This window comes from Eulemur rufifrons, chromosome 13 (genome assembly GCF_041146395.1).
Source record: "Eulemur rufifrons isolate Redbay chromosome 13, OSU_ERuf_1, whole genome shotgun sequence".
In the NCBI taxonomy this organism is placed as follows: domain Eukaryota; kingdom Metazoa; phylum Chordata; class Mammalia; order Primates; family Lemuridae; genus Eulemur; species Eulemur rufifrons.
In genome coordinates, this window is record NC_090995.1 from 15,774,562 (window position 1) to 15,802,074 (window position 27,513).

Below are 27,513 nucleotides of genomic sequence, written 5' to 3' on the forward strand. Positions count from 1 at the left end.
AACATGAGTTTGTCTATTTTTTTATGGATGCAAGTGGGAATTGGATACATCTGATAAGGATGTAATAGTTCTATCCTAAAATATCAATGTTTTCCATATGCAAAAAATTACAAGCATTGCAACTCATGCATCTTTGGATAAAAAAATTTAGATATAATATTTTAAATGCATAAAGAAGTACATGGTATTCAAAACTACTTGGATATGAGTAAAAATGAGGGAAAAAAGTTAAAAGAAGAAGAACACTGACTTAAACCAAAGAAAATTCATCACTGAACCTGAGGAGAGGCCCACCTTTTCCAAAGGATAAGGACATGAGAAAGGAGAATGCCTGGAAAAAATCAGGGTTCTTTGAGGAGGGAGGGAAAGGGAAAGAGGAACGAAGGTTTCCTGGGTAACCAGAGTGTCCATCCAGCCCTCCCCAGCTACGATGCCCTGAAGCAGCTGCCAAGGCCTGGACTTCCTTGCGGTCTGCCTCCTGACTCGGGCTCCCGGGGTCTCCCTGGCTGAGAACAGGTAGGTGAGGGCACCACACTGGGGCTATGAACGCTGGTGATTAGGTTCTTGCCAATTTATTGCCCAGGTTTCTCAGAGTCTGAATTCCAATTAATACGTTTCTTTCAGTTTTATCTACCCACCCTCCAGCCCTCTCCTTTCCAGGTACGAAATGGCCCTGAGGGGCTGGGTGAGGGGGCTTCACACACAGCCCCAAACTACCCAGAATCATCGCCTTATCTGGGCATCACGGTTTGGCTACAAAGTCTATACCAGCACGATCCAGCATGGTGGCTACTCGCCACATGTGGCTACTCAAATTCAATTAAAAATATTAAATATTAATCAACACAATTTATAATCCAGGTGCTCTTTCACACTAGCCACATTTCAAATGCTCAACAGTCACATGTGGTGAGTGGCAAACAGCACAGATACAGAACATTTTCCTTGTTCCAGAAGGTTCTATTGGCAGGAGCTGGTGGAGACTTTCCCCAGGTCAACATTCTCGCTTGTGGGGATTTTCTGCTCAGGGAGCCTGCTGTCCCCCTTTACAGCCTGGCTGTCCCACCTGTCCCCCACGCCACCCTCAGACCACGACCTCAGATGCCTGGATTCCAATTGTCTCAGAGTTGAAGCTCTTTACCAAGGGGACCCCAGGCCCCAAACAAGCCAAGGTATGCAAACGCCAGTGCAACATTCACGGGAGCTTTCAGTGACAGAGAGGTTTGTGTTTGTCCAGCACAGGAGAGGACAGACCTTAGGGCAGCATGTCCCACTTTTACGCGCCTGCACATCCCAGTCTCAGGCCTGATCCAGTAAGATATCCTGGGACAGATTTCAAAGCTAATGTAACCATGAAGAATTTAAAAAGAAGAAAAAAGCACAGTCTTGCCACACGAATGGAAGATTAGAAGTGAAGCTAAATATTCCATAACCATAAAGGAATTTCAGGTGGTAAAGCGTGAGCCCCAAATTAACGCATCCTAATAGGCACTTACAGAATGCTTACGTGTCTCTGCTTGTACAACAGATGTAGAGTACGTTTTTATGGCAAAAGCAGAACGGAGCATAGAAAATATTATTTCACACAGTGCTTCCCAAAGCAGAAACATACCAGCTGTTTACACGCACAGATTCTGGACAATGAAATATATCTTATTAAGACAAAACTTATTCCATTTAGAAAAGACTTGATATTTTATGGACTTTCTGCCTAAAACTGAAGAAACGATTTTAAGTCTGTATAATTACAAAGAAACAAGCCTCAAAGTGTTTGGCCCAAAGTGCTTTCCTGTACACCCAACTCTTTCTCCTGAACACCTGAGCAGACCAGCCTCCTCTCTAACCAACACTGCTGAATTCTGCAGTTACGATTCCTCCTCCAGCCCAAGGTGGCAGGCCGCTTCCTGCAGCCTCAGGGGGATAAATCCATCAGGCCCTTTGAGGCACAGACATTGTGGTGTCTATTTTGGCTCTTCACGGGCCTTTTGCTGTTCGTTCCTGGTCCTTGGCTGTGTTCCAAACAGGCGAGCTTGCCAGAGAGCCGAGTTACCAAAAGGTGAGATGTCATTCCATTCGTGTGACATACGCTGTGCATAACATCACACCTATTAAAGCCTGGGGCCACTCAGACATGCAGAAGACAGCAGTTTTCAAGACAGAACTAATGAGTGAACACTTTTCATTTTTCCACACACAAAAAATCATCGTATATGGTAAGGAGATGATTATAAATATTGAAAATGAAGCCTCTTAGTTCCAGCTTCTCATTTGTTTCATGTTTATTATACCATCGCTTCAGGGTAAAAATTGAGATGTGAGTAGAGAGGGATGTGGAGGAAAACAATCTGAGGCATATATATATACAACTAGGAGGAGGGGGAGGAAGAAAAGAAGAAGAAGAATTGTGTTCGCTCGCCGAGCTCTAGCCAAGGCGAAGGGGTAAGCAAGGAGGTCTTGCTACCATGGCGCGTGCAAAGCAGACTGCCCGCAAACTGACCAGCGGTAAAGCACCCAGGAAGCAACTGGCTGCAAAAGCCGCGCGCAAGAGTGTGCCATGTACTGGAGGGGTGAAGAAACCTCATCGCTACAGGCCTGGTACAGTGGCACTCCGTGAAATCAGACGTTATCAGAAGTCCACTGAACTTCTGATTCGCAAACTTCCTTTCCAGCGTCTGGGGCGAGAAATTGCTCAGGACTTCAAAACAGATCTGCGCTTCCAGAGCGCAGTTATTGGTGCTTTGCAGGAGGCAAGTGGGGGCCTAGCTGGTCGGCCTCTTTGAAGACACCAATCTGTGTGCTATCCATGCCAAACGTGGAACAGTTACGCCAAAAGACATCCAGCTAGCACGCCACATACGTGGAGAACGTGCTTAGGAATCCACGATGATGGGACAACATTTCATTCTCAAAAAAAAAAAAAATTCTCTTCTTCCTGTTATTGGTAGTTCTGAACATTAGATTTTTTTTTTCCCATGGGGTCAAAAGGTACCTAAGTATATGATTGCGAGTGGAAAAATAGGGGACAGAAATCAGGTATTGGCAGTTTTCCCATTTTCATTTGTGTGTGAATTTTTAATATAAATGCGGGGATGTGAAGCATTAATGCAAGTCAAATGTTTCAGTGAACAAGTTTCAGCAGTTCAACTTTATAATAATTATAAATAAACCTGTTAATTTTTCTGGAAAAAAAAAAGAAGAAGAAGAAGAAGAAGAAATACTGAGTTTAGAGAACACATCTAAAAGCAAAGACATAGACCAACCTCTACACCAACACTCAAGCTACTTCTGACATTGACATGCAAAGTCCTTAAGATGAGATAAAACTACAACAATAAGAAATGAAACAAACCGCTGGGCCACATTTTCTAAGAATTGTTCTAGCTATTAAAAGCCAAGCTATGACAGTGGCCCCCAAAGTTCTTTTCAAAAAGATCCCTTTACCTCACATTTCTGTCTCTTTGTTCTCTCTCCCCAGCATGTCCCCAGTTCTCTTGCACAAATGCTCATGAACATCGTAAACTCACACTGACAGAAATTACACGAGCCCATCCGTGCAGGACATCCTCAGGATGCTATTCTTTCCTGCCCAGTGCCCACCTCGGCTCCTTTGCCCGAGTCCCCAAACCCAGCCAGTTTCTCCTGTCTCTGAACCTCAGTGGCACCTGCAGTCCCTCAGCCGTAAGAACTCTGACTATAGAAAACCCCTGTTGAAAAGTATCAGCACCAGCATGATACGCAACGTACCTCCCATCTAAACACTGAATTGCTTTCTATCTTCTAAATATAAATAAGATGAGTCTTTATTTCCTTTCCCGGAAAGCAGTCTTTGAGGGTCTCGATGAACAGAAGCGATGCATTAAATCTCCCAAAGAAAGTTTCCTTTGTGTTGGGAAAGGAAAGCTTAATTTACACTCAGTACAGGGTACCGATTAAGGATAGAGAAGTGATCAAGCTTCTTAACTTCTAACATCACAAGACTCCTCTCTATCTTTCTTGCACACTTTCAGGAGGCAAAGGGGGAAAGGACGCTAACTTCAAGCTACAGCTCTTTCAGGTAATAGTTTAAAGCTCCTAAATACCTCTCACTCTGCCCTCGGTCTTGGTGGGGAGGCAGTGACGTTGCCATGGAAGCCGTGTGTCAAGCCATCAACTCACTTCAGAGGACTGGAAAAATGTCTGGCCCCATATACTTCAAGCTCCTCTTTCTAGTCAGTACATTTTTAGTCTCCATTACAGACTGTTTTCTCCTCCTGCTAGTCATTTATCAAAGGAAAATAAATGAAACAGAGTACCCAAGAAATGTTCCAAACAAGCATTTCAACAAGACAGTAAACCATTTCACTTCAAAACATATTCACATCTACCCTACGACCCATTTACTTCACTGCCCACCCCTCCAAATTACCAAAAAGGAGGTCGATGTGGCCCTAATTCATCAAATATGTCCACGTTTTGTTGACCATTATTTTCAAACAAGTGAAGGTTTAGTATAGAGTGAAATGTGTCCAACTAACTCTCCTTCTCAGCTTCAGATAAAAGCAAGTGAACATGGCTATTAGTCTAGAGGTACCATAGCTGGTGGCTGGGATGTACAAACTGTGATCCAGGTGGGCGCGAGGCGCAGGCATCCAAACAGAGACTGGCACAGCCTTTCCACGGAAGAGCCAGAAATCTAACACTCCTAAGGGCAAGACTGGGTCAGGGGCCAAGCGGGAAGCGAAGAGAAAGGGGAGCAGGTTCGGAGGATGCTTTCTCCAGCAGCGTTGATTAGACCAGTCCAACAGATGGTGGGCCTCACTTAAGACTTGGTGCACAAGCCACCCTGCCTCCAAATGTCTACTTATCCTTGTAGAGAACATCTGCTCTGTTGGCCAGCATGCTTTCATTTTTAGAACTGCTCTCCTCCACTTGATGTAGTACATCATAAGGTTTCTTCTTCCCCACTGAGGGTAGGATTATACCTGGGGGTATGAGCCTTAACTCAAGCCAGAACAATCAGAATTTTCCCTAGAACTTTTGCTGGAAATGCCACCCCCAAAAGAGGCTTGCTTTTATCTGGGAATAGGAGTTATTTGAACTGTAAAAATCAAAGCTACCATCACAAAGAGGCTGCCTAAGACTGATGCCAATGCAGAATAAAGTGTAACAGAGAGAGAGCGTGAACAAGTCCTGAGGACATCATGTGTGTACACGCATGCCGCTGCATCTGAAGCTCATGTTATCCCCTTAGACTTCAGGTTGAGGGGGCAAAAAATTACAGACTTTGCTTGAGCTGGTTTGAGTTGAGTTTTCATCACTCACACTCACGGCTCTAAAGGATGTGATTTTCAGATACTCTCTCCTGCTCTGCTCCCATCTTCGAGAAAGAACTGTGGGCAGGCTGTCCTGCCATCTGTGTTTGATCCCACCCCACCCATCTTGTCCCTTCTTGTCTTTCTCCATCCATTGTCTCTTCACTTACAACTCTGTCCTCTCCCCCCATGGGTCCCACACCCTCTAATTTCACGCTCTGTCTCCTGTTGAAAGAAAAATGGAGTTGTTCCCTCTTATCAGACTCCAATCCCAGAAAGGCACATTTTTAAATATAGTTTAATCACAGGATTCACATTGAGAACTCTGCCTTTCACTGACCATTACCTCGTGATGAGTCTACATGGCCAGGTGCTCTTCAAATCTAGTATTTTAATGGCTCTATAACATCCCATGTCAAGCTAATCTATGATGATTTACTTAACCACTCCTCTAATATAGACATTTAGATAACTTATTTCATAATATAAATATCAGAAATAGACTTCTTTACATATAACTTTTCTTTCTTCTAAAGTAATTCTTTAAGGCAAATTCCCAGAAGTCTCATCAAAACTGGGCTCAATAATTTAATTTTTTTCAAATAGTTATAAGATGGTATCCCATTATCAGTTTAGTTTTTGCTTGGTTATTAATAACAATGATTCTTCTTAATATATTTGCTGCTTGTATTTTCTCTTACATGAACTTTCTATTCTTCTTCTTAGCCAGTTTAATTCCTAAAGTTTAGTGGTATTCTTACATATTTATATGAATTCTTTATAAGTTTTACTAAGTAATTCTTCATAACACTAAATATTTGAAAACCTGTATTCTATTGAATTTTTCTCTTTAGTTTTACACTGCTAGAGATGTTTAAAATTTTATATTTGTCAACACTGTCTTGTATACCAATTTTTAAAAATGAATCATTCTAAAATATAAATTAAATTAGTAAATATTCAAAAAAAATCATTCTAAAATTGAGTGTTGGTTTTATCCTTATATCCGATGGAAGAATAAACCAACGGCAGTGCAAATGGGTATGACTTTCCTAAAGGAAAACTGGTAATATATATATATTAAATGGGTACACAAATCCTTTAAAAAACGTGCCCTTTTGTCCCTGATTTCTCATTCCTCAGACCAGGTTCATTCTAGATTATAGGGTAACTCAATAGAGTAAGAGCACCAAAGAAAAAGTGTCTATTTCTGTTAATAATTCTCTCCTACTCACTATTACCAAACCATTTCAAGAATGTCAGGTACAAGGAACAATGAAATCTGCTCTCCAATACAGACACTCTCCCCTCCCTGGTCCCTCCCCCGCCCATTCAGTTTCCCTTTAGAGGAAAAGAATGACATAAATTTAATAAATAACCAATCTTGGGAGCTGTCAGGAAAGAAGCCACAGGTCATGGCCCAAACTCAAGAGCCTCCTGGGTACTAACAATAAACTGTCTTACTATGAAAGCTTTACCCTTTCCTTCTTCCTCTCATTTAGCTTATAAATTCTGGGAGCCTAAGAAATCACTGCTGAAAGAAATTAGACTGGACACCAGAAGTGCTGTTTATTTTACATAAAACTGATCAGTGATTTTTTTTTCAATTATTTCGTGCCAATTTTACATTTAAATGTCTCTTCTTGTCGCAGAAGCAAAATGCCATCCAAACAAAATTTTCAAAGGCAACTTTTCTTTAGACATTTGTAATTCAAATTCCAAGAAAACATAAGCTGGTTTACCTCAATTGTCATTTATTATTTATATATTATCTTTCCCTGAGTAAGCAAAGGACTTTAAAAAGTAAGTAAGCTATAACATAACAATACCATAAAGCATCATAAACGAGTGACGGGTCTATTCTAGGCGATATATACATAGATACACATGCATATATTTAATATAAATGCACCATGTATAAAATAGACATGTGTAGACGTATATATTTTGTAGTTATAAACAGAGAAATGGGGAAAAACACAAAAGGAGGTACTATGTGGTTCCGCAATTTGGAGCAAATATGACACAAACTTTAAAAAAAAAAAAAGTTGGGAGGAACGTATGGTCTGACCGGAAAATTGAGATGTATGATCACGCACAGCACAGTCTGGGCAGATTAATATGGCTGCCAAGCTCAGCTGCGTCTTCCAAATTCAAAGCAAAGCATAAGAAATGTGTTGGTTAACTTACAGCATCTGTTCCTACTACAAGAATATGAATAGGAATAAAAATGCATATGGATTATTCATCAATAAAAATACAAAATCTCTTGTATTATTTCTCTCACACAATTATTCTGAGAAGATATAAATTGCCAGATAGGAAACGAGCACATCTAATGATGTTGAGCAATTTATAAAAACCCAGCAAGGAAAAAAAAAAAATTCTCTGAGCCACCTGGAGCCCAATTCTCACTACCTGGCACCCAAGGGGACAAAGTAACTTTCTGTGAAAAAACGCACGGGGAGAAACCCTTCACGTACACTCTGGAGTCGGGAGCTTTTCCTCACCCTTTCCAAGGGCTTCCTTTCTTAGACAGAAACACACAGCTCTAACCTTCTGTCCATATGTGAGAACCCAAATTCAAAGAGCCTTTGGAAGCCATCTAGACCAAGCCACCCCTGTCTCATTCCTGATTCTGTTTGTCTAGTCTCAACTTGAATACCTCTAGTTAAAGGAAGCTCACCACCTCTCTGAATTTATGCCGGCACCTAGCACAGTAATGATGTGTTGCAAAAAAAATAAATAAAGTTTTCCCCACAAAATAAGTACATTTTAATACAGAGTGACATTCCCACTTAAAAGCATATTCCTGTATTTTAAAATAAATGAAGAAGGACTAGCGGCATAAAAAATGATCAAATCTTGGTAAGCTGTAACTAAAAACAGAGACATCCTGCAACACCCAACACCCCTAAGGGAAATTAAGGAATGGCTGATTGTATCGCTTCCCCTAGAGGATGCTAAGTATTCTCTCCACTGCTGAGAAGTTCGAATGTTTCCAGAGCAGCCACTGACCAAGATCCACTAAGTGATTGTGGGAACTTAGAGCAGTTAGAGGGAAAACTTCCAAATTGTTTCACTTCTCTCTACAATCTCGAGCATGTGATGAATACCAGCACAAATACAATTCGGAGACATTTTCCTATCTATGGAACTATCTCTTTTGTGTTACACTTTCAAATAAAAGAAAGTAACACTATAGCACACCAATTTTTAAAGACTGGCACCGAAGAGCTCTGTCTTCCTTAATCTTCCTCAACCCTAACAAACAATGCCTACAGATCAGACCAGAAGTTCTCCATTTTTTTTTTTCTGCAATATAAACAATGGATAGCACTCCCAGGAATACACTAGATTTTGACAAAACACCCAAAAAAAAAATTATGAAAATGTTAAGGGGATATGTAAAATTGACTGCAGGTGATGGGTCAGCTCTAACTCTACCCTTTTTCTTTTATTCAAGAAAACATATCAAGCAAGAGGGGGAGAGTAGTGTTGTAACGGAGTTGACCTTAAAAGTGTTCAAATTATATAAACAAACAAACAAATAGCAATCTCAGGTGCCACCACAAATTTCTTGTTACCTTTCTCACAAGTGCTGAAAACTCTACAGTGAGTTTTCACCCAGAGTGAGAACCATCCATGAAGCCATATTTCAAGCTTAAATACTAGAATTTTAAGGCTCTAAAGCTGCACTGTCCAATTCAGTAGCCCCTAGCCATGTGTGGCTATTCAAATTTAAACTCTAATCAAAATTAAACACAATTTAAAACTCAGTTTTTCAGCATCACTAGGCACATTCCACGTGCTCAGTAGCCACACGTGGCTCGTGGCTGCCACGTCTGAACAGCTCAGCCATGGAACATTCCTGTCACTGCAGAAGCTCTACTGAAACAGCACTGCGTTAAGGAATCTTAAAGAGAATCTAACATAACAATCAATTTACAAATTTAGAAACTGAGACCTCATTTCACTCAAGTGACTTACTCCATGCTACACAGCTGGTAATTACAAAGCCAGGACCTGAACAAGACACTCTGGCGTGTATTACTCACTCGTTTCCATCCAACATCTTGTTGTCACCTGGGTGATGTCAGCACCTGTTCCCTGCAGGCACAGTTCTGGATTTTCACACTCATGCTCTCCGTAAATCGTCACATGAACCCGATGAGGAATATAATCCCCATTACATAGCAGAGGAAATTAGGACCCAGCTATATAAAGTATCATATCTGAGACCACACAGCAGCCAAAATTCAAACTCCAAAGCCAATGGATCTTTCTGCTATTATGCATCATGTATACTCAGCACTCCACACTTTTGATTACCCTTGGAAAACCTTCTTCCAAATTTGCTAAGAGTTAATGCCTTATGGGACAGTTTGTCAGAAGTATCCCAAGTAGGAAAATGCCAACACTTAACACGTTTGGCCGAGGGGAGAAGAGTAGCTTTGTCCAGCCTTGCTAACCGTAACTGCTTGGCAGCAGCAATACCAGCAGCCAGCCTTTACAGAGGACGGCAGGTCATGAGCACTAGGCTAAGTGCTCCATGCTGATCTCCTCTAATCTTGGCTGGTGATGCTGAGAAACTGAATTTTAAATTCTGTTTCATTTCGATTAAAGTTTAAATGTGAATAGTCATACAACAATCCTGTGAAGTAACTACTTCATCTCCGTTTCACAGACAGAAAAATTGAGGAGTCTATCCGTCCACCCCAGGAAAAAGGAGAAGTGCTGGCTTGAAGTGAAGCAACAAGAAAGTCAACTTTTTTTTTTTCCACTTCATATAGCTGGGAAAGCACTGAAGATATGTGAAAACTCTGAAATAAAAATTTTATTTTCCTCCTCACATTGGATGCCCCTGTCACAGTTAAACACATCACCTGGGTAGTTTCCCTCGGATGATTCCCGATTTAACACAGTCACACTCTCTTCCACCAGGGCTGAACTGAGAGAAAGCCCAGGGGTGCATGGGTATTGTGGGGTAAGAAACACATCCGAAAATAGATTATTCAGGGCTTCTCAAGGTATTTTTAGTCCCTTCCAGCAATTTCTGACCTGAGGAACAGAAAGAAGAGAAAGATAGGGAAGACTGTTTAAGAGAGGAGAAGGCAGAGAGCTGAACTCAGCACACAACTGAGAGGACGACGTGCCCTTAGGACCAGATCATCCTAGGACCCCAGTGCAAGTCCAGAGGGCTGCAAAAGTTGGCAGACACAACAACACAGGCTGGGGGTATATATTAATATACATACGCATACTTACGTATGTACACACATACACACATTATACTGTATATTATATATGTGGTTAAGATGAAGTGACCCTCTGCACGTCTTGCATCACGTGGTGAATTCAGTGTGCTCCAGCGCAGCAGAGCTAGAGGGGAAGGGGTTAGCCAGGGACAGCTGGCGTCTGCCGGAGGTCAGCGACAGACTGGCAGAGACAGCTGCGTGGCAGGTGTGGCAGGGAGCGGTGGGCATGCAAGACTGGAGGTGGTGACATCAGCCAGTTGTTTTCAGACACAGCAAGTGGACTGGCTTGGCTGTGGGAACCAGAATGCTCAACGCAACGACCTGAGACTCAGAACCAGGTCTGAACCCCCTCTTCCTCCAGGACTTACTGCGAAACTTTGGACAAATGACTTAAATTTCTGAGCCTCAGCTTCTTCATCCGTAAACACAATACCTCTCTCCTGAAATTGTTGAGAGTATTAAATATTAATACATAGTAGGTGCTTAATAACTGTTCCTGCTTCTTGTTCGTCTTGGTTGTCTAAGAGGAATTTCGTCATGGCAGAGAAGCACATGCCAGGGATTGCATCAGGGTGTGGGACAGGCTCTCCTTGTCCTCATTTCACACGGGGGGTGACAGAGGTTCCAGGAGTTATGTAACCTGCCCTAGGTCACCGAGCTGCTTTGTAGCAGAGGAAAAAGAATCAAAACCACGTCTGTCGGACTCTCAGGGCTGCCAATGTTGCACCTGGCAGCTTCCTGAGCAACAGGTGATAAGACGGAACAGCTATCAGTGAGAGGAATCCTGGCAAGACAGGCTGACAGCGCTAAAGCAGCAGCCAGCGCCTAAATCCGTGTTTTCATTTGCTTGATACAGTTTACAGATTCATCTGGGTAAAGCTGATGCTTTGTCATTTTCAACCAGACCAACCTTCTACTTCTGGTTACTCACCTGAGAAATGAATGAGCCTCAGGACCCTCACACCCCTGCCCCAGTTTCCTCATTGATCAGACGGAGAGTTTGCGCTACGAGATTCCTGAAGTCACTTATACCTTTAAGGTGGTGAACATGGGTGGGATTACCCACAGGAACACCAAATCGCCATTCTCAGAGACAGCTCGTAAGCGTGAAGCCTCCTAGGATAGAAGCCCTCTCTCCCAAAGAGTTGTTTAACCAGGGAATCCTGGAATAGTATATAAATGTTCTCAAACTCTTCATTTTGACTCCAAATACATAAATGTACATCCATTCCCCAATTTCACTGATGCAGACGCAATGTCTTTAATGCTAGGTTGTGTGTGGGGAGAGAGAGAGAGCTCGGCGATGAATTGTGCAGACAACTAACAATGTCCACAGCGCAGCAACTGTTATCTCCAGTTTCCATGTCCTTAAAATCAGAGGAGACCTTTAAAATGGTTACAAAATAAATCCGAATGCAGAATCTCTCTAGATTTTCAAGTTTTTCCCCAAATCTTTTATAGCTGCTTCTCCCACACTTAATTTGACAGCAATTTTTTTAGCGACTCATCTCTGTGGAGTCTTTTTAAAGTATTCAACATAGTTTCCCTAGAAACAAGAACACTTACTTCTTTTCACATTCTCATTTCAGCAGTTTAATTAAACGGTAAGTCAGATTTTGTCCTGCCTCTTTTCTAGCACCTCAGCGGCTCACCCCTCTTCCCCCAAGGAGAAGCTGAAGTCTGCACAAGGCTCAGCGTGCTCCGGCCCCCGTGAGCCTCTCTGACCTGCTCTCCTGCCACCTCCCCCCTTGGTCACATGCTCCAGCTACTCTGACCTCCAGGCACTTCCTTGAAAGGCCAAGCAAGCTTCGCTTCAGACTGTACACTTGCTGTTTCCCCCCCTCTGGAATTCTCTTCTGAATATGCAGGGGGCTAGCTCTTAAGTAATTACTTCTTCAGTCTGTCTTTGTGCAAATGTCACCTACTCCGTGAAGCCTTCCTCATCACCCTAAAGTGGCCACCCTCATCCCCTATCCAGGATTTTCTATCCCCCCAGGCCCCGTGGCTTTTACCCATAGCCCACCCGTCTCACATTCTATGTGTATTTTACTCATTAGAATCCGAGCTCCACAAGAGCAGGGACTTTTATCTGTTTGTTCCCTGATGCATTCCAGTGCCTAGAGCAGCAGGTCTACCGTCACGCAATAAACATTTGTTCAATAATCTTTATCATGATGATAAATGTATTGTCTCCCAGACTGAATTGCATAACTACCACAGTAAGTACCTCCGGCTTGTGAAGAGGTTTTGAAACAAATGCAGCCAGGGCCTTGGTAAGCAAAGAAGCCACCCGGAGGGTTAGGAGTGTGCCGACGGTGTGAGAGAGCCCAGCCCACCTGCCCTGAGCAGCCGCACGCCCTGGGCTCAGCCCGGGGAAGGCACAGAGGGAACAAGCTCCCCTGGGCTCAGCCGGGCACGGCACAGAGGGAACAAGGTGGTCCGTTAAATGCAAGTTGCTAGACAGTCTCTCCTTTTAACTTGATCAAAATAACCTCTCCAATTATTTCATGCTTGCATATTCCAATGTACAACAACACATTGCAAAGTCAATTATAGAAGATGATCTAGCCACTTGCCTTCAGATATAGGCAGAACAACAAAAAAAGACAGGCTGTCTTATTCCTGTCCACCACTTAATGGTCAATTACCTTTAGCAAATGTCTTCATCTCTCTCTCATCCTTGGTTCTCCACTAAAGAGGGGGGAGGTATAAAATAATATGTGGCCTGCCTATTTTATTGGTCTATTGTATCAAATGGATCAACAGCTATGAAAATATATGGAAAAATTATGTAGCATTCTATACAATAAACAATTTTCTTTGTATTAACATGGATAACTGAATTGTCTGTGACATCTATAGCTCCTCAAAACTGAGGATATATTTTGGAACACTTTGATTTTAAAATGATTCCTAAAATACATTAAAAAATAAACCAAAAGAAAAGTCCGCTTTTAAGGGCATGGAATGAGAAAGAGATGGAAAATGGCTTTTCCCTAATTCTTGAATAGAAAAACACAAAGAAGAAAAAGACATAAATCTCCACAGCAGTAACTGTAGTATGTAAAGTTCAGATTCAAGAATATTACTGTGAATATCTAGACTCATGGATACTAAAGATATTCCTCATCTATTTGAACACCACTAGGATAATCCAAGATGACTTATTAATACCACACGTGTCAACAGTAGTCCGTGATGTAAATGAGCAGACCCTTTCCAACCATTTTAGTGTCATTATAGCATTTATTAAACCAAAATAAAAAACTGGTGAAGAATGACTTGTCACACCATTTATTAGAGTTGATGGGGTGTAGACAGTCTTCAACAAGGCTTTAACACACTGCTGTGCACCACAGTGCATTATTAATGAAACGAAACGCAGGAGACTTACATCAGCTTTTCCCCCCAAGTCATTCTGACATTAAATTTAAAATCAAGTCTACCCTATATGGCAAAGGTTCAGAGATAAAATGTTAATTTGTTCGTTATTCTCCACAACTTAAGTTTATAATTCAAAGGAACAATCAGGAATCTTTCCTATTCTACTGAATTTAATAATCGTACTTTTTTTTTGGAGAAGGGCTCAAAGGCAGAAGCAAATGCAACAGGAAGATAAACAATTTGTGCCCTAGTTTGTGTCTGACAAGAGGATGGGGTCTAATTTTCTCTCTGATGGAGAAAACACAAAAGACAGCCACAGAACGCAAATAGCATGTTGGGTGTTTGAACTTCTCTTCCAATACCCGAGGACCCAAAAGGAACTAATTCACTCTGGAAAAGATATTCAATAATTGAGCATGGTTGTGCCAAGATGAGGGCTAATTCTCACACTGTGAAGGAAAATAAACATATTTTACAATGTCAAGGTCACCTCACTCACTCAGTAACCTCAATCAACCATTTTACATTCAAAAGAAATAAACCAAATATATTAAGAATGACCTACCGCCAACAAGGAGCCCCGATAGACACAAGCACCTGTGGGGAAAAACAAAACAGCAATTAGAAGGGACGCACAACCAACCAACAGCACTGCCCCAGCAGGCTCACCGCTAAAACTGCATCTGCAGGCGTCAGCAGCAAACTGCTTTTCCCAAAATCTGAAAAGCTTGAGCATTTCTTCCCCTGGGGAAATAACCCCATACGCCAAAACAACATTTCTTGGACACACATGAGGGAAAGCATCATTAAAACTTACTATTTGGATTTAAAAATAAATGTATTTATAATGATGGGCTATAAATACAGTGTATATTTTTCTTTGTGATAAGTCAGCAAAGCCTCCATAATCCAGTCCCAATTTACTTCTCCAGGCTTCTCCGCCAATGCCTTCGCTCATTTCCTTTCCTACGTGAGATGCAGTCGGTCTATTCAAGTCCCTTGAACTTGATCCCGTCTCCTTCATGAAACTTTTCCATCCCACGGGATTATACTCTTTTGAACTAATATTTTGTGCCTGCATTATCCATGTGTAAATTCATTCCTGCAGATGTCCCTGAGATGTCTTTGCTAAGGATGTGGAAATGTTGCATATACTCCACTACACTATATAGATATTAATATATACCTACTCTCTCTCTCAGGAAAGGGGCTGCTTCCATTTCTTTGATTCCCCGCCCCTTCACACAGCAGGTATTCACTTGGGTATCTGGTTGATTAATACAAAATACCCATTTCATGCCTTTAACACAGTATGTTCCTCTTTAAGGAGATTAAACCATTTTATAGGAGAGTAGTTAGTATAAGTGGTAGTTCATTGAAAAGAACTCATCTATTCAGCTGCTGACCTCCACGACTCTTTTAACGTGCTTTTCACTCAATTTTTTTTTCTGATGGGCCGCTTATGAACTGATACATCTTTATGTTTTCCAGTCATTAAGCACCAAATGAAAAACAACAGATGATTTGTTTCTAAATGGAAAAAAAAGGCTGAATTTGAATGGGACTGCCTATATATTCTGAATAACTAACACATCATAAAATAAATCTCTAAGTTTTATACTGGAAAACAACTTAAAATTAAAATCTAGATTAAAAAAAAAAAATGTTCCCACATTCTCAAGCGATGTTTGAGCTGCACGATAGGTGTTGATTTAACCGAGAAACAGGTAGGCAGTGTGGCATCAGCTACTGTCTCAGAAACTGAGGCTGCAAAACAGATGAGAACAGCACATACACACCAGGGCAGAAGCACATCTTGACAATGTGCCACAGTCGGTTTCCAAAGAGAGAAGGACACATTTTACCACGTGCTTGCCTCTAACAGACCATGACGTCTCAAAAATACTAACTTCTAAGAAAAGCACCGGTCTACCTTCCTCACCAATAAATGGAATTAAAAACAAACTTCAAAGGAAATGAGATGACTATTTACACTTGGGTTTGAATCAAAGATCTCCGTGGGCAAATTTATTGAAATGATTTTTATGCCCTTGACATTCAAATAAGAATAACTTGAGATAAAACCTTGGGGAAAAATTCTTCTTAATTGACTTATTTTTCCTTAATAAATCTCATTTCAAAGTCTATGGTTTGTCATAAGAAAGGATATGTGTGTATGTAAAATAATCATATCTCAAATAAGCTATATCAACACAATTTACTTTCTAAATTACTTATATATAGACATATTTAATTACTTCTGATGTTTAAAAAATTATAATAACGATCATCAGTTACAATTTCACAAAATTTAACCTTTATAATAAAATTTAACTTTTAGAAAAAAACACACAAAAAACTTAACCTTTAGAATAATTTCATGGTTCCACTCCATAGCAAGGTCATTTCTTTTCAAAGCTCCAAAAGAAATCAAGCTTCTTAAGAAGTATCCGAGTACTCGTATCAAAACCCACTTTTGGAAGTTCAGAAAGACGTGATAAACTCACTGCAACGTGAAAATAAAGCAGCATTGAGTGTGGCAGCTCACACCCACTTGGGCAAGCCACACACCTGCTGGAGACTCGAGTCAAAGCAGTGTATAGCTGCTGATAAAGTCTATCACTAGGAAAAGGAAATAACTCAATCTGGGTCGCTGTATGATGTACAATTCCAAAAGAAATGAGTTTTGCCCTCTGAGGGCTTTCCTGAAACAGAATAGCTCTACCCGGAAGGCAGCGGCACGAACCAGTCTCCATTAACACAGCTTCCAAAACCTCATTTCTACTCCCTTGAGAAAACAGAACATTCCAGTATGATGCCCAGTCCTATCAAACATTTATCATCAACCAATGCCAGACGCAGTCATCCACAGCACGCATGTCTCCCACACTAGCACGCGCAGCACACCCACCAGCCGATGAAATTGGGAGGTGTGCCTGCATTCGGTGCTGGGTGGGGCTTCTGTCGGGAACTAGAGCAGGAGCTTTTTCAGTAATCCATGAGTTCAGGTGACATAGAACACAAAGTTGCTCCCTCCATTCATCATTTTTTTTTCTTAGGGAATATCAAAATTGGCTGGGTGCGGTGGCTCACGCCTGTCATCCTAGCACCCTGGGAGGCCGGGGTTGGGAGGATCGTTTGAGCTCAGGAGTTCAAGACCAGCCTGAGCAAGAGCGAGACCCTGTCTCTACTAAAAATAGAAAGAAATTATATGGACATCTAAAAATATATATAGAAAAAATTAGCTGGGCATGGTGGCGCATGCCTGTAGTCCCAGCCACTCGGGAGGCTGAGGCAGGAGGATCGCTTAAGCCCAAGAGTTTGAGGTTGCTGTGAGCTACACTGATGCCACGGCACTCTAGCCCGAGCAACAGAGTAAGACTCTGTCTCAGAAAAATAAAATAAAATAAAAAAAGAAAAGAAAAGGAATACTAAAATGATTGTGGATCTGTCTGAGATTTATAGTTATGGCTTTGGTTGAACCATAAAGAAAACTCTAGTTCAAGGTGAATTCTGAGAGATGGTGCAGACCTAGAAGGAGAAATGGGCTCTCTTCAAAGGAAAACTGAGCAGGGGCGGAAAGACAACAGGAGCTAGAGTTCTCTACCCACGCAAGTTGCCATGAAAGTTGGGGCACGGAATACAGCCGAGGTGCTGGGGGGTAACTTAAGTTCTGACACCCAACAGCCTGTGAGAAAGTGCATGAAGCTCTGCGGGATGAAGCAATTTTACAGCACATCAAGAAGGAATCCCAGATCCCAAGACCTGGCCTGTTGTTCCTCCCAGGTGGTTGGCTCATTTCTTGCAGGTCACATAGACAAAATGCTACTGCATAAAATTTAAACAAGTACATGTCTGTTTTGCACATTATCATATACTCTTTCCTCTATAAAATCTAACATTTTCAGAGAAAACTTGAGATATAATTTGTACCAGTACTTACATCCTGAAACTACTCACTCTAGAAACTGTAACTGGTAGACCGAATAACGCAGAGAAGTTAAATCCCAGAGCCACAAAATGTCAGGCCCATGAGTTCAAAGAAACAGAGGTAGATATAACCCGCAAGATGTGAAAAGACGTGGAAAGCACGGTATCGCAAAAACACGACTCAATAGGAACAAGCAGCCACAAGTTGGCATTTAAATGTTCAGGCTTTATGTTGTGTTATAATTCAGCATATGGCTGTATACACTGTGGAACAGTTAAAATAGAATCATTGCCTGAACTGACAGGACAGCTCATGTCCCGATTAGTGTCAACTAGGATTCAGATCAATAAATAAAGTAGTTAAAATGAAAATGGGCCAACTGGTTTGGAACTATTGTTAAGATTTGGCATGAGGCTCCAACTTTGCCCTGTGGCAGTCCCCTCCCCTCTTCTGAGCTGTGTGGAGGAGAGCATTTTATGACTACTTCTATCTAAGCACAGTCGAGTGATATTGCCACCCAAGTCTGTAACAGTGAATGTGTATGGCTGTGTCCTTGCTAGACGACGTACACTATACAGAAAGAGTAACACCTAGAACCCAGTCCTCATAGAGGAATGGCAATATGATAGAAGTAAGAGTCTAGGACTGTACATCACCTCTTTATTTCCACTAGCAGGAGTTGCCAAAGCCAAAAGATGCAAAGTTGTAATCAGCATGTAACATTTCAACACTGGGAAACCCAGCAAAGACCAAATGCCCTACTGCTACTCCACTGATATTAATGATTTCTGGGTACCAAAGTCCTTAAGGGCAGGGAATAGTTTCTGGTTTAGTATCTGTACACCCCTAACCAAACATGACCTGACACATAAGCTCTCAACAAAGGTTTATAGAACCAATGGAGAGACAGGCTGCTCTCCCAACCAATGTCTTGTCTTCCCCAACATCGAGTTTTAAGCATCAAGTTCCTCACCAAACGGACTCTCCAGGCAAGAGTGGAACCAAATATGCTAACCCACGTAAATAAAACACATTGTCTATCAAACGGTCCTTTCAGTGGAATCTGTCAATGGCATTTATAGGAAAAGCCCGGGAGATTGTGGGATTGGCTAAGATCACATGGGCAGTGATGGGACACAGACTAGAGCTCAGTTTTCCCAACCGCCTATTCGACAGCCCTTCCCTATCCCAAGGCAACTGCTCAATCCAGTGTGACTTCACAGGATGTCCACACATCAACACAACTCACAACAAGTTTCTCCAGAAAATGCCAAGGCCGAGTTTCTCCGATTCAGAAAACAGCCACGTAAGAAGTTTTTCTGTGACTTCTTGATTTTATTAAGCTCTTAAGTCACAGTAGTTTACCAGTTTAGCAATATAAGGCAATGTAAAACAACACCGATGATTTGCTAGTAAAAATGTATGTTTCTTTTCAGAATTAAAATTTAGAATTAGGCCGGGCACGGTGGCTCACGCCTGTAATCCTAGCACTCTGGGAGGCCAAGGTGGGCGGATCCTTTGAGCTCAGGAGTTCGAGACCAGCCTGAGCGAGAGCGAGACCCCGTCTCTACTAAAAATAGAAAGAAATTATATGGACAACTAAAAATATATAGAAAAAATTAGCCGGGCACGGTGGCACATGCCTGTAGTCCCAGCTACTCGGGAGGCTGAGGCAGGAGGATCACTTGAGCCCAGGAGTTTGAGGTTGCTGTGAGCTAGGCTGACGCCATGGCACTCTAGCCCGGGCAACAGAGCGAGACTCTGTTTCAAAAAAAAAAAAATTTAGAATTAGAAAGGTACGACTGACAGCAAATGTTGATCTCTTTTTTCCTATGCTTGATGATTAGCAAAAACATTTTAGAACTATCACCCAGCCAGCTGCCTCATTTAGTAAACAGACTTACAGCCCAAAGAAGTTAGGTGGTTCATTCAAGGTCAGTCAGCTAATCACAGAGGCCAGTCTACCAGTTAACCTTAATTCAAAAGAATGTGATTTGGCAGAACTTGTTCAACCTGACCAATTCTTCTGAGCACTTACTGTGTATTAGGAGCTGAACTTAGAGATATGAGAATGACTGGGAGCCATGCTAACCAGCTAAGTGAGGAAGACCACACCTACATCAACCATAGTTGTGGAAGGCTTTAACTGGTGTACTAGAAGCATATAGGACACATTCTCTGAGCACTGCAAAGAAAACAACAAATTCTGCCATGAGCTGCCCAGAGTACATACCACCAAGAGAAGCACACATGCACGTTTCTTTTTCATTTTTAAAAATTATTCCCTAGGCTAATGATAAAGACTTGACGAAATGTCTAAGATCCTTAAGGTTTCCACCCTTGACTGCAAGGTTCTTTTTTTTTTTTTTGAGACAGAGTCTCACTCTGTTGCCCAGGCTAGAGTGCCGTGGTGTCAGCCTCGCTCACAGCAACCTCAAACTCCTGGGCTCAAGTGATCCTCCTGCCTCAGCCTCCCCAGTAGCTGGGACTACAGGCATGCGCCACCATGCCCAGCTAATTTTTTCTACATATATATATTTTAGCTGTACAAATCATTTCTTTCTATTTTTAGTAGAGACGGGGTCTCGCTCTTGCTTAGGCTGGCCTGGAACTCCTGAGCTCAAACGATCCACCCACCTCGGCCTCCCAGAGTGCTGGGACTACAGGCATGCGCCACCATGCCCAGCTAATTTTTTTTATATATATATTTTTAGTTGTCCAGATAATTTCTTTCTATTTTTTGTAGAGACAGGGTCTTGCTCTTGCTCAGGCTGGTCTCAAACTCCTGACCTCAAGCGATCCTCCCGCCTTGGCCTCCCAGAGTGCTGGGATTACAGGCATGCACCACCATGCCTGGCCAGTTTATATATATATATATATATATATATATTTTTTTTTTTTTTAGTTGTCCATATAATTTCTTTCTATTTTTAGTAGAGACGGGGTCTCGCTCTTGCTGGGGCTGGCCTGGAACTCCTGAGCTCAAACAATCCACCCACCTCGGCCTCCCAGAGTGCTGGAATTACAGGGGTGAGCCAGCGCGCCCAGCCTAATGTTCTTATTTTTAAAAGAAAAAGAAAACTTTGACAGAACCAAACCAAAGCCTCTTCAGATGACAACTGATATTTTTGTCTGTAGGAGTGATATCACTTAATTAAATAAATGAGACAAAGTATATACAGTGCTTAGCATAGTGCACATAATCAGGTGTTCAACAAATGTCCATGGTGATTCATTCATTCGTTAGTAGATAAGCATCACCACGACTTCGGTGGGACATCTATCAATTTATCAACCCAAGTTGTGAAGGGACCATAGAATGCCCTAAAGGTGGGGTGAAACAAGGAGAAGCAAAGTTTCTCAAGTTCCTTTGGAAGCATACTGTCTGCATCGCTCATCCCCACCCCCCAATCAAAAGACTCTCAGACTTGGCCCACTGTGTCGCGCCCAGTCTTCCAAAGAGTGCACCCTGCGGGCTCTTAATAATAATGCCTTTTATCACTTCAATAAACTGGGCGCCGAGAAACTGCATCATTCCAGCCGCCCCCTGGTGGGCTGCCCCGGAGCGATAGCACGTTTCTTGCGTGGCAGGGACAGGACTGTAATTAAGAAACTGCCACCGAGTGAAACCAATTTTTCTAGGTACCAAGCTCAACGTTCAGGCTTGGGTGGCCCGGCCTAAGGCTCTCATGTGGTTTATGACAACGAAGCCCGTCAAGCTGGGGCCAAGCGAGCACGCACACGCACGCACACCATTAACATACGGGTGTGTTTCCACAGAACGTGCACTGGGAACAGGGCTGCGCGGGTCCCCGCGGCGCTCTTCCCGGGGACGACACACGGGACCCCCTTCCCGGGGACGACACCCCGGACCCCCTTCCCGGGGACGACACCCCGGGCCCCCTTCCCGGGGACGACACCCCGGGCCCCCTTCCCGGGGACGACACACCGGGCCCCCTTCCCGGGGACGACACCCCGGACCCCCTTCCCGGGGACGACACACCGGACCCCCTTCCCGGGGACGACACACGGGACCCCCTTCCCGGGGACGACACCCCGGGCCCCCTTCCCGGGGACGACACCCCGGGCCCCCTTCCCGGGGACGACACACCGGGCCCCCTTCCCGGGGACGACACACCGGGCCCCCTTCCCGGGGGCCATACCCCGGACCCCCTTCCCGGGGACGACACCCCGGACCCCCTTCCCGGGGACGACACCCCGGACCCCCTTCCCGGGGACGACACCCCGGACCCCCTTCCCGGGGACGACACACCGGACCCCCTTCCCGGGGACGATACCCCGGACCGCCTTCCCGGGGACCATACCCCGGACCGCCTTCCCGGGGACGACACACCGGGCCCCCTTCCCGGGGACCATACACCGGACCCCCTTCCCGGGGACCATACACCGGACCCCCTTCCCGGGGACGATACCCCGGACCCCCTTCCCGGGGACCATACCCCGGACCCCCTTCCCGGGGACGACACACCGGGCCCCCCTCCCGGGGACGACACCCCGGGCCCCCCTCCCGGGGACGACACCCCGGGCCCCCCTCCCGGGGACGACACACCGGGCCCCCCTCCCGGGGACGACACCCCGGGCCCCCCTTCCCGGGGACGACACACGGGACCCCCTTCCCGGGGACGACACCCCGGGCCCCCCTCCCGGGGACGACACACCGGGCCCCCCTCCCGGGGACGACACCCCGGGCCCCCCTTCCCGGGGACGACACCCCGGGCCCCCTTCCCGGGGACGCGCACGAGGCAGCGCCTCTACCCGCGGGAAAGTCTGCGCTGCAGGGCGTGCGTTTCCAAGGCCACCGCCTCTCGGGAAGCCACCAAAGAGCAGGCAGCTGCTCGGGTGACTGAGGTCGACCCGAGGCAGGGCTCGGTCCCCCGCTCCCCGCCCCCACCCCCGAGTGTGTCGCCGCCCGGAGCCGCCCCGCGCCCGCCCCGCGCCCCTGATTTGCGCCGGGCGGGTGAACTCTCCTTCCCGCAACCGGATGAATGACGGGCGGGCCGGGAGGGGAGGCCGAGACCCGGGCGCGGAGGACGGAGCGTCTTCCTCCCTCCCCCTCCGCGGGCACCAGCCGGGCCACCTTGCCGGCTGCGCCTCGCGCCCGGGCCGGCGTCCCAGGACCCCCGGCCCGACTCGCTCGCCGGTTCCCTCACGGGGCTGAGCCCAGGTCGCTCCCGACCGACCCCGGGGCGACGGCCACGCTCGCAGCCCCCTGCTCCCCCCAGCTCCGGGTGCCGCGCGCGGGCCGGAGCCCCGCAGGGAACCCGGGGGCGCGGGGCGCGGGAGAACGAACCCGACCCTCGTGGACCCCTTTCCCCGGGACGCGGCCCGGCCCGTGCCGCTCGGCACCGAGGAGAGTCCCGTCAGCGCGGCGAGGTGCCCACGTCCGGGACACGCTCCGGCTGCCGGTGACCGGACCTCGGGGGGCGACGGAGGGGGCGCGGAGGGCGGGCGACGGGCATTTTACACGTCAGCGGACCCGAAGTGTTTTCACACAGGTCGGCGCGACGGCGCGCTCCTCGCCCTGCTCTCCCTCGGGCGGCGGGTCTGGAAAAAGCAAGAAAATCTAACCTCGGAGGCGCCACCTCAGGCGACCCCCGCCCGCCACGCGCGCCTGCGGCGGGGAGGGGCCGCGGGGGGCGTCGTGACCCGAGTGCAAACAGCGGGGGGGGGGGCGGGAATCCTCTCAGGAAAAGCCGCCCCGGTTCCACTTCGGCCCCCCAGAAACTTCCACCGACACCGACCCACAGTGCCAGGAACCCGCTCGGCTTTCACCCTGCGCGCGCGCGCGCACCACACACACACACACACACACACACACACGGCACTGCACGCTCGCTCTCACACACACACACACACGCGGCACTGCACGCTCACTCACACACACACACGCGGCACTGCACGCTCACTCTCTCACACACACCACACACACACACACGCGGCACTGCACGCTCTCACACACACACACACACACACACACGGCACTGCACGCTCTCTCACACACCACACACACACACACGCGCACATACACACACGCGAGGCACTGCACGCTCGCTCACACACCACACACACACACACACACACACACACGCGAGGCACTGCACGCTCACTCTCACACACACACACACGCGGCACTGCACATTCTCTCACACACACACACACGCGACACTGCACGCTCTCTCACACACACGCACACACACACACACGCGACACTGCACGCTCGCTCTCACACACACACACACACACACACACGGCACTGCACGCTCTCTCTCACACACACACACACACCGCACTGCACGATCTCTCTCTCACACACACCACACACACACACACACACACACACGGCACTGCACGCTCTCTCTCACACACACACACACCGCACTGCACGCTCGCTCTCTCTCACACACACACACACACACACGCGGCACTGCACGCTCGCTCTCTCTCACACACACACACACACACACACACACGGCACTGCACGCTCGCTCTCTCACACACACACACACGCGGCACTGCACGCTCGCTCTCTCTCACACACACACACACACACGGCACTGCACGCTCTCTCTCTCACACACACACACACGCGGCACTGCACGCTCTCACACACACACACACACACACACGGCACTGCACGCTCTCTCTCACACACACACACACACACGGCACTGCACGCTCGCTCTCTCACACACACACACACGCGGCACTGCACGCTCTCACACACACACACACACACACGGCACTGCACGCTCTCACACACACACACGGCACTGCACGCTCTCTCTCACACACCATACACACACACACACACACACACACACACGGCACTGCACGCGCTCTCTCTCACACACACACACACACGGCACTGCACGAGCTCTCTCTCACACACACACGCACATACACACACGCGAGGCACTGCACGCTCGCTCACACACCACACACACACACACACACACGCGAGGCACTGCACGCTCGCTCTCACACACACACACACACACACGCGGCACTGCACGTTCTCTCACACACACACACGCGACACTGCACGCTCTCTCACACACACGCACACACACACACGCGACACTGCACGCTCTCTCACACACACCACACACACACACACAAGGCACTGCACGCTCACACACACACACACACACACACACACGCGGCGCCGTCCTCTCACCTTCGGAACCACGAGGCAACGCTGCAAACGCCGCCAACGCCAGGGCCACCCCGAGCCACACTCCGAGGACACCCATCGCTGTTCGGCCCCCGCGCGGGGGGAGCCCGGCCTTCGGCGTCCAAGAACCGGCTCTCGGCCAAAACGCTGCCCTCGGCACCCCGAACCCGGCGCGCCGAGGGTGGGGACGGCGGGCGGCCACCCCCGGGGTGAGGAGATGCCCGGCCCGGCCGAGAGCGACGCTCACACCGGCCCGGAGGTCCGGGTCCCGCCGGCGGGGCAGGCCGAGGTCCGGGGGAAGGAGCGGAGCGCAGCCCTCGCGGCAAAGTCTCTCCGGAAAGTTGCCGCTCAGCGGCTGGCCGGGTCTCCCAGCATCTCCCGCAGGCTACAGCCTTCCGCCGCCCGGTCGCTGGCGGCGCAGATCCGGTCGCGCGTCGGTCCGAGGCAGCTTTGGAAAGTTCGCTGGGCACCAGACGGCGGCGCTGCGTCGGCCGAGCGGCGCGCCGGAGCCCGGAAAGACCCTCCCGCGCCCACCGCTCGGGCAGCCCACCCGGCTCGCCGGAAACTTTGTGCAGCGCCGCGGGCGGCTCCCGGGACGCGCCGGCGCCGCAGCCGCCCCGCGTCGCCTCGGGGGCGCTCCCTGCAGGACCGCGCACGAGCCGGCGGGGAACGGCGGGGGGCGCGGCGGGCGCCGCGGCTGCTACTTTGTCGCCCCCGCCCCTCGCCGGGGAGCCGAGCGCTGCGGGGCGCGGCCGGCTGCGCGCCGACACCCGCCTCCTGGCGGCGCGGCCACACCTGCTCTGCAGCGCGCAGCTGTGCTCGGGGCGCGGGGAGGAGCCGCAGTTTTCAGTGCTCGGAGGAAACAGCCGGGGAGGCGGGAGAAGATTCCCCAACTCAAGGCTGCCCGGGCGAGAGAGCCTGGAAACGCCCGACGGAGGGCCCAGTCTGCCCCGGCGTTGGAAGGACACACGCTCCGCCTGGCTCCGCCTCGCTCGCCCCTCTCCGTCGCTCGGTGTAAAAATGGACCCGGGGACTCCGAGCTTCGGCAGAGATTCCAGCGAGAGTCACGTGGGGAAGCGGGGAGCGAGGAGGCGGGGCGAGCGGAGGCCGAGAGAGCAACCTGATCCCCTCATTCATTCCCGGGAGCTCGAATTGGCTTTGTCTGGGGCGGGCTCCAAAGCGGTCACACCGGGGCCGGGGGCGGAGACAGGTGGCGTGGTCCTCGCCGAGGCACAGCTGCGGGCGCCGGCCGGCCGCGCGCCCCTCGCTCGGGGAGGGACCGGTTCCCGGGGGACGGGCGCCCACGTGAAGGCCCTGGCGCTGCCCTCCTCGCAGCCCGCCACCCCCGGGGGACCAGGTGCGTGGGGCGGACCCGAGCCCTTTCGCCCACTCGGGTCGTGGCATCCTGGGTTCTGCCATCCGCTTGAGAGGCCCCTGTCACCATGGATCCACCTCTCCCTCCTGCGAGACGCTGTGCCCAGAGCGGCACAGTGGCTCACACCTATGATCCCAGCACTCTGGGAGGCCAAGGCAGGAGGACTGCTTGAGGCCAGGAGTTTGAGACCAGCCTGAGCAAGAATGAGACCCCTGTCTCTACAACCTCCCCACCCACAAAAAAAGAAAGAAAGAAAAAGAAAAATTACCCAGGCATAGTGGGAGGCGACTGTAGCTCCAGCTACTCAGGAGGCTGAGGTAGGAGGATCGCTGGAGGCCAGGAGTTTGAGGTTGCTGTGAGCTATGATGATACCACTGCACTCTAGCCAGGGAGACAGAGTGAGACCCTACCTCAAGATAATAATAATAAACAGAATAAAATAAAAAGAGGAGAGCCCACTCAAATAAGTAAAGGAAAAGAATTGTAAAAATGAAATTAATTTCATAAACATCTAGACAGAACAAAGCTGATGCTCATTGTAAAGGCCCACAAAAACGCTTGCTCGCTAGATGACCGATGTCCACTTGACCTAAGTCTATAATTTAAAGCTATGTTTGCTCGCTAGGTGACATATGTTCGGCTTGACTTATGTCTGTCTGTAACTGGAAAGATGTACTCTGCAGATGTAAAACGAAGCAATTAACTTGTAACTAATTGTTTAAACTTTCCAGCTGCCTGTCATGAAATGTATTGTGCTTGCTTGATGCCTGAAAGAATGTCCCTTAACTGGTGCCATCTGCTTCTGTAAACCTGCTCGCTTAAAGATTGTAGCCTAAATGGGGGGGGGGGGGCAGGCCTGGTCCGAGGCTGGTCCCAGACCCCACAGCTGTAGAAAAGGTGATATACTGTTGTTTCAACCACCGTGCCTAAAGTCACGTAAGCTCTAACTTAGGATACTGTAAAACTTTCCTGTTTTTTCAGCTCAGGGCCATTCTCTGTACTTGCACCCTAACAGGGCAGGGGGTGGTCGCTGGCCAGCTAATAAAGACTTATAACTTGCTCAATTTGGTCTCTAGGTG

At 47.4% G+C, this 27,513-nt stretch overlaps 1 protein-coding gene and 1 pseudogene across 1 annotated transcript in view; one reads left to right on the plus strand and one right to left on the minus strand.

The window, feature by feature from the left end:
• FRAS1 (Fraser extracellular matrix complex subunit 1) overlaps window positions 1-25,217 on the minus strand; it is a 302,789-nt gene extending 277,572 nt beyond the window's left edge. Inside the window, exons 1-2 of the mRNA XM_069485441.1 lie at window positions 25,063-25,217; window positions 14,499-14,530 (exon numbers count right to left, since the gene is read on the minus strand). Coding sequence (XP_069341542.1) covers window positions 14,499-14,530; window positions 25,063-25,138 — 108 coding nt within the window. The 5' untranslated portion in view covers window positions 25,139-25,217. The remainder of the gene's footprint in view (window positions 1-14,498; window positions 14,531-25,062) is intronic.
• On the plus strand, window positions 2,463-2,874 carry LOC138393992 (histone H3.3-like; annotated as a pseudogene).
• Window positions 25,218-27,513: the final 2,296 nt, after the last annotated feature.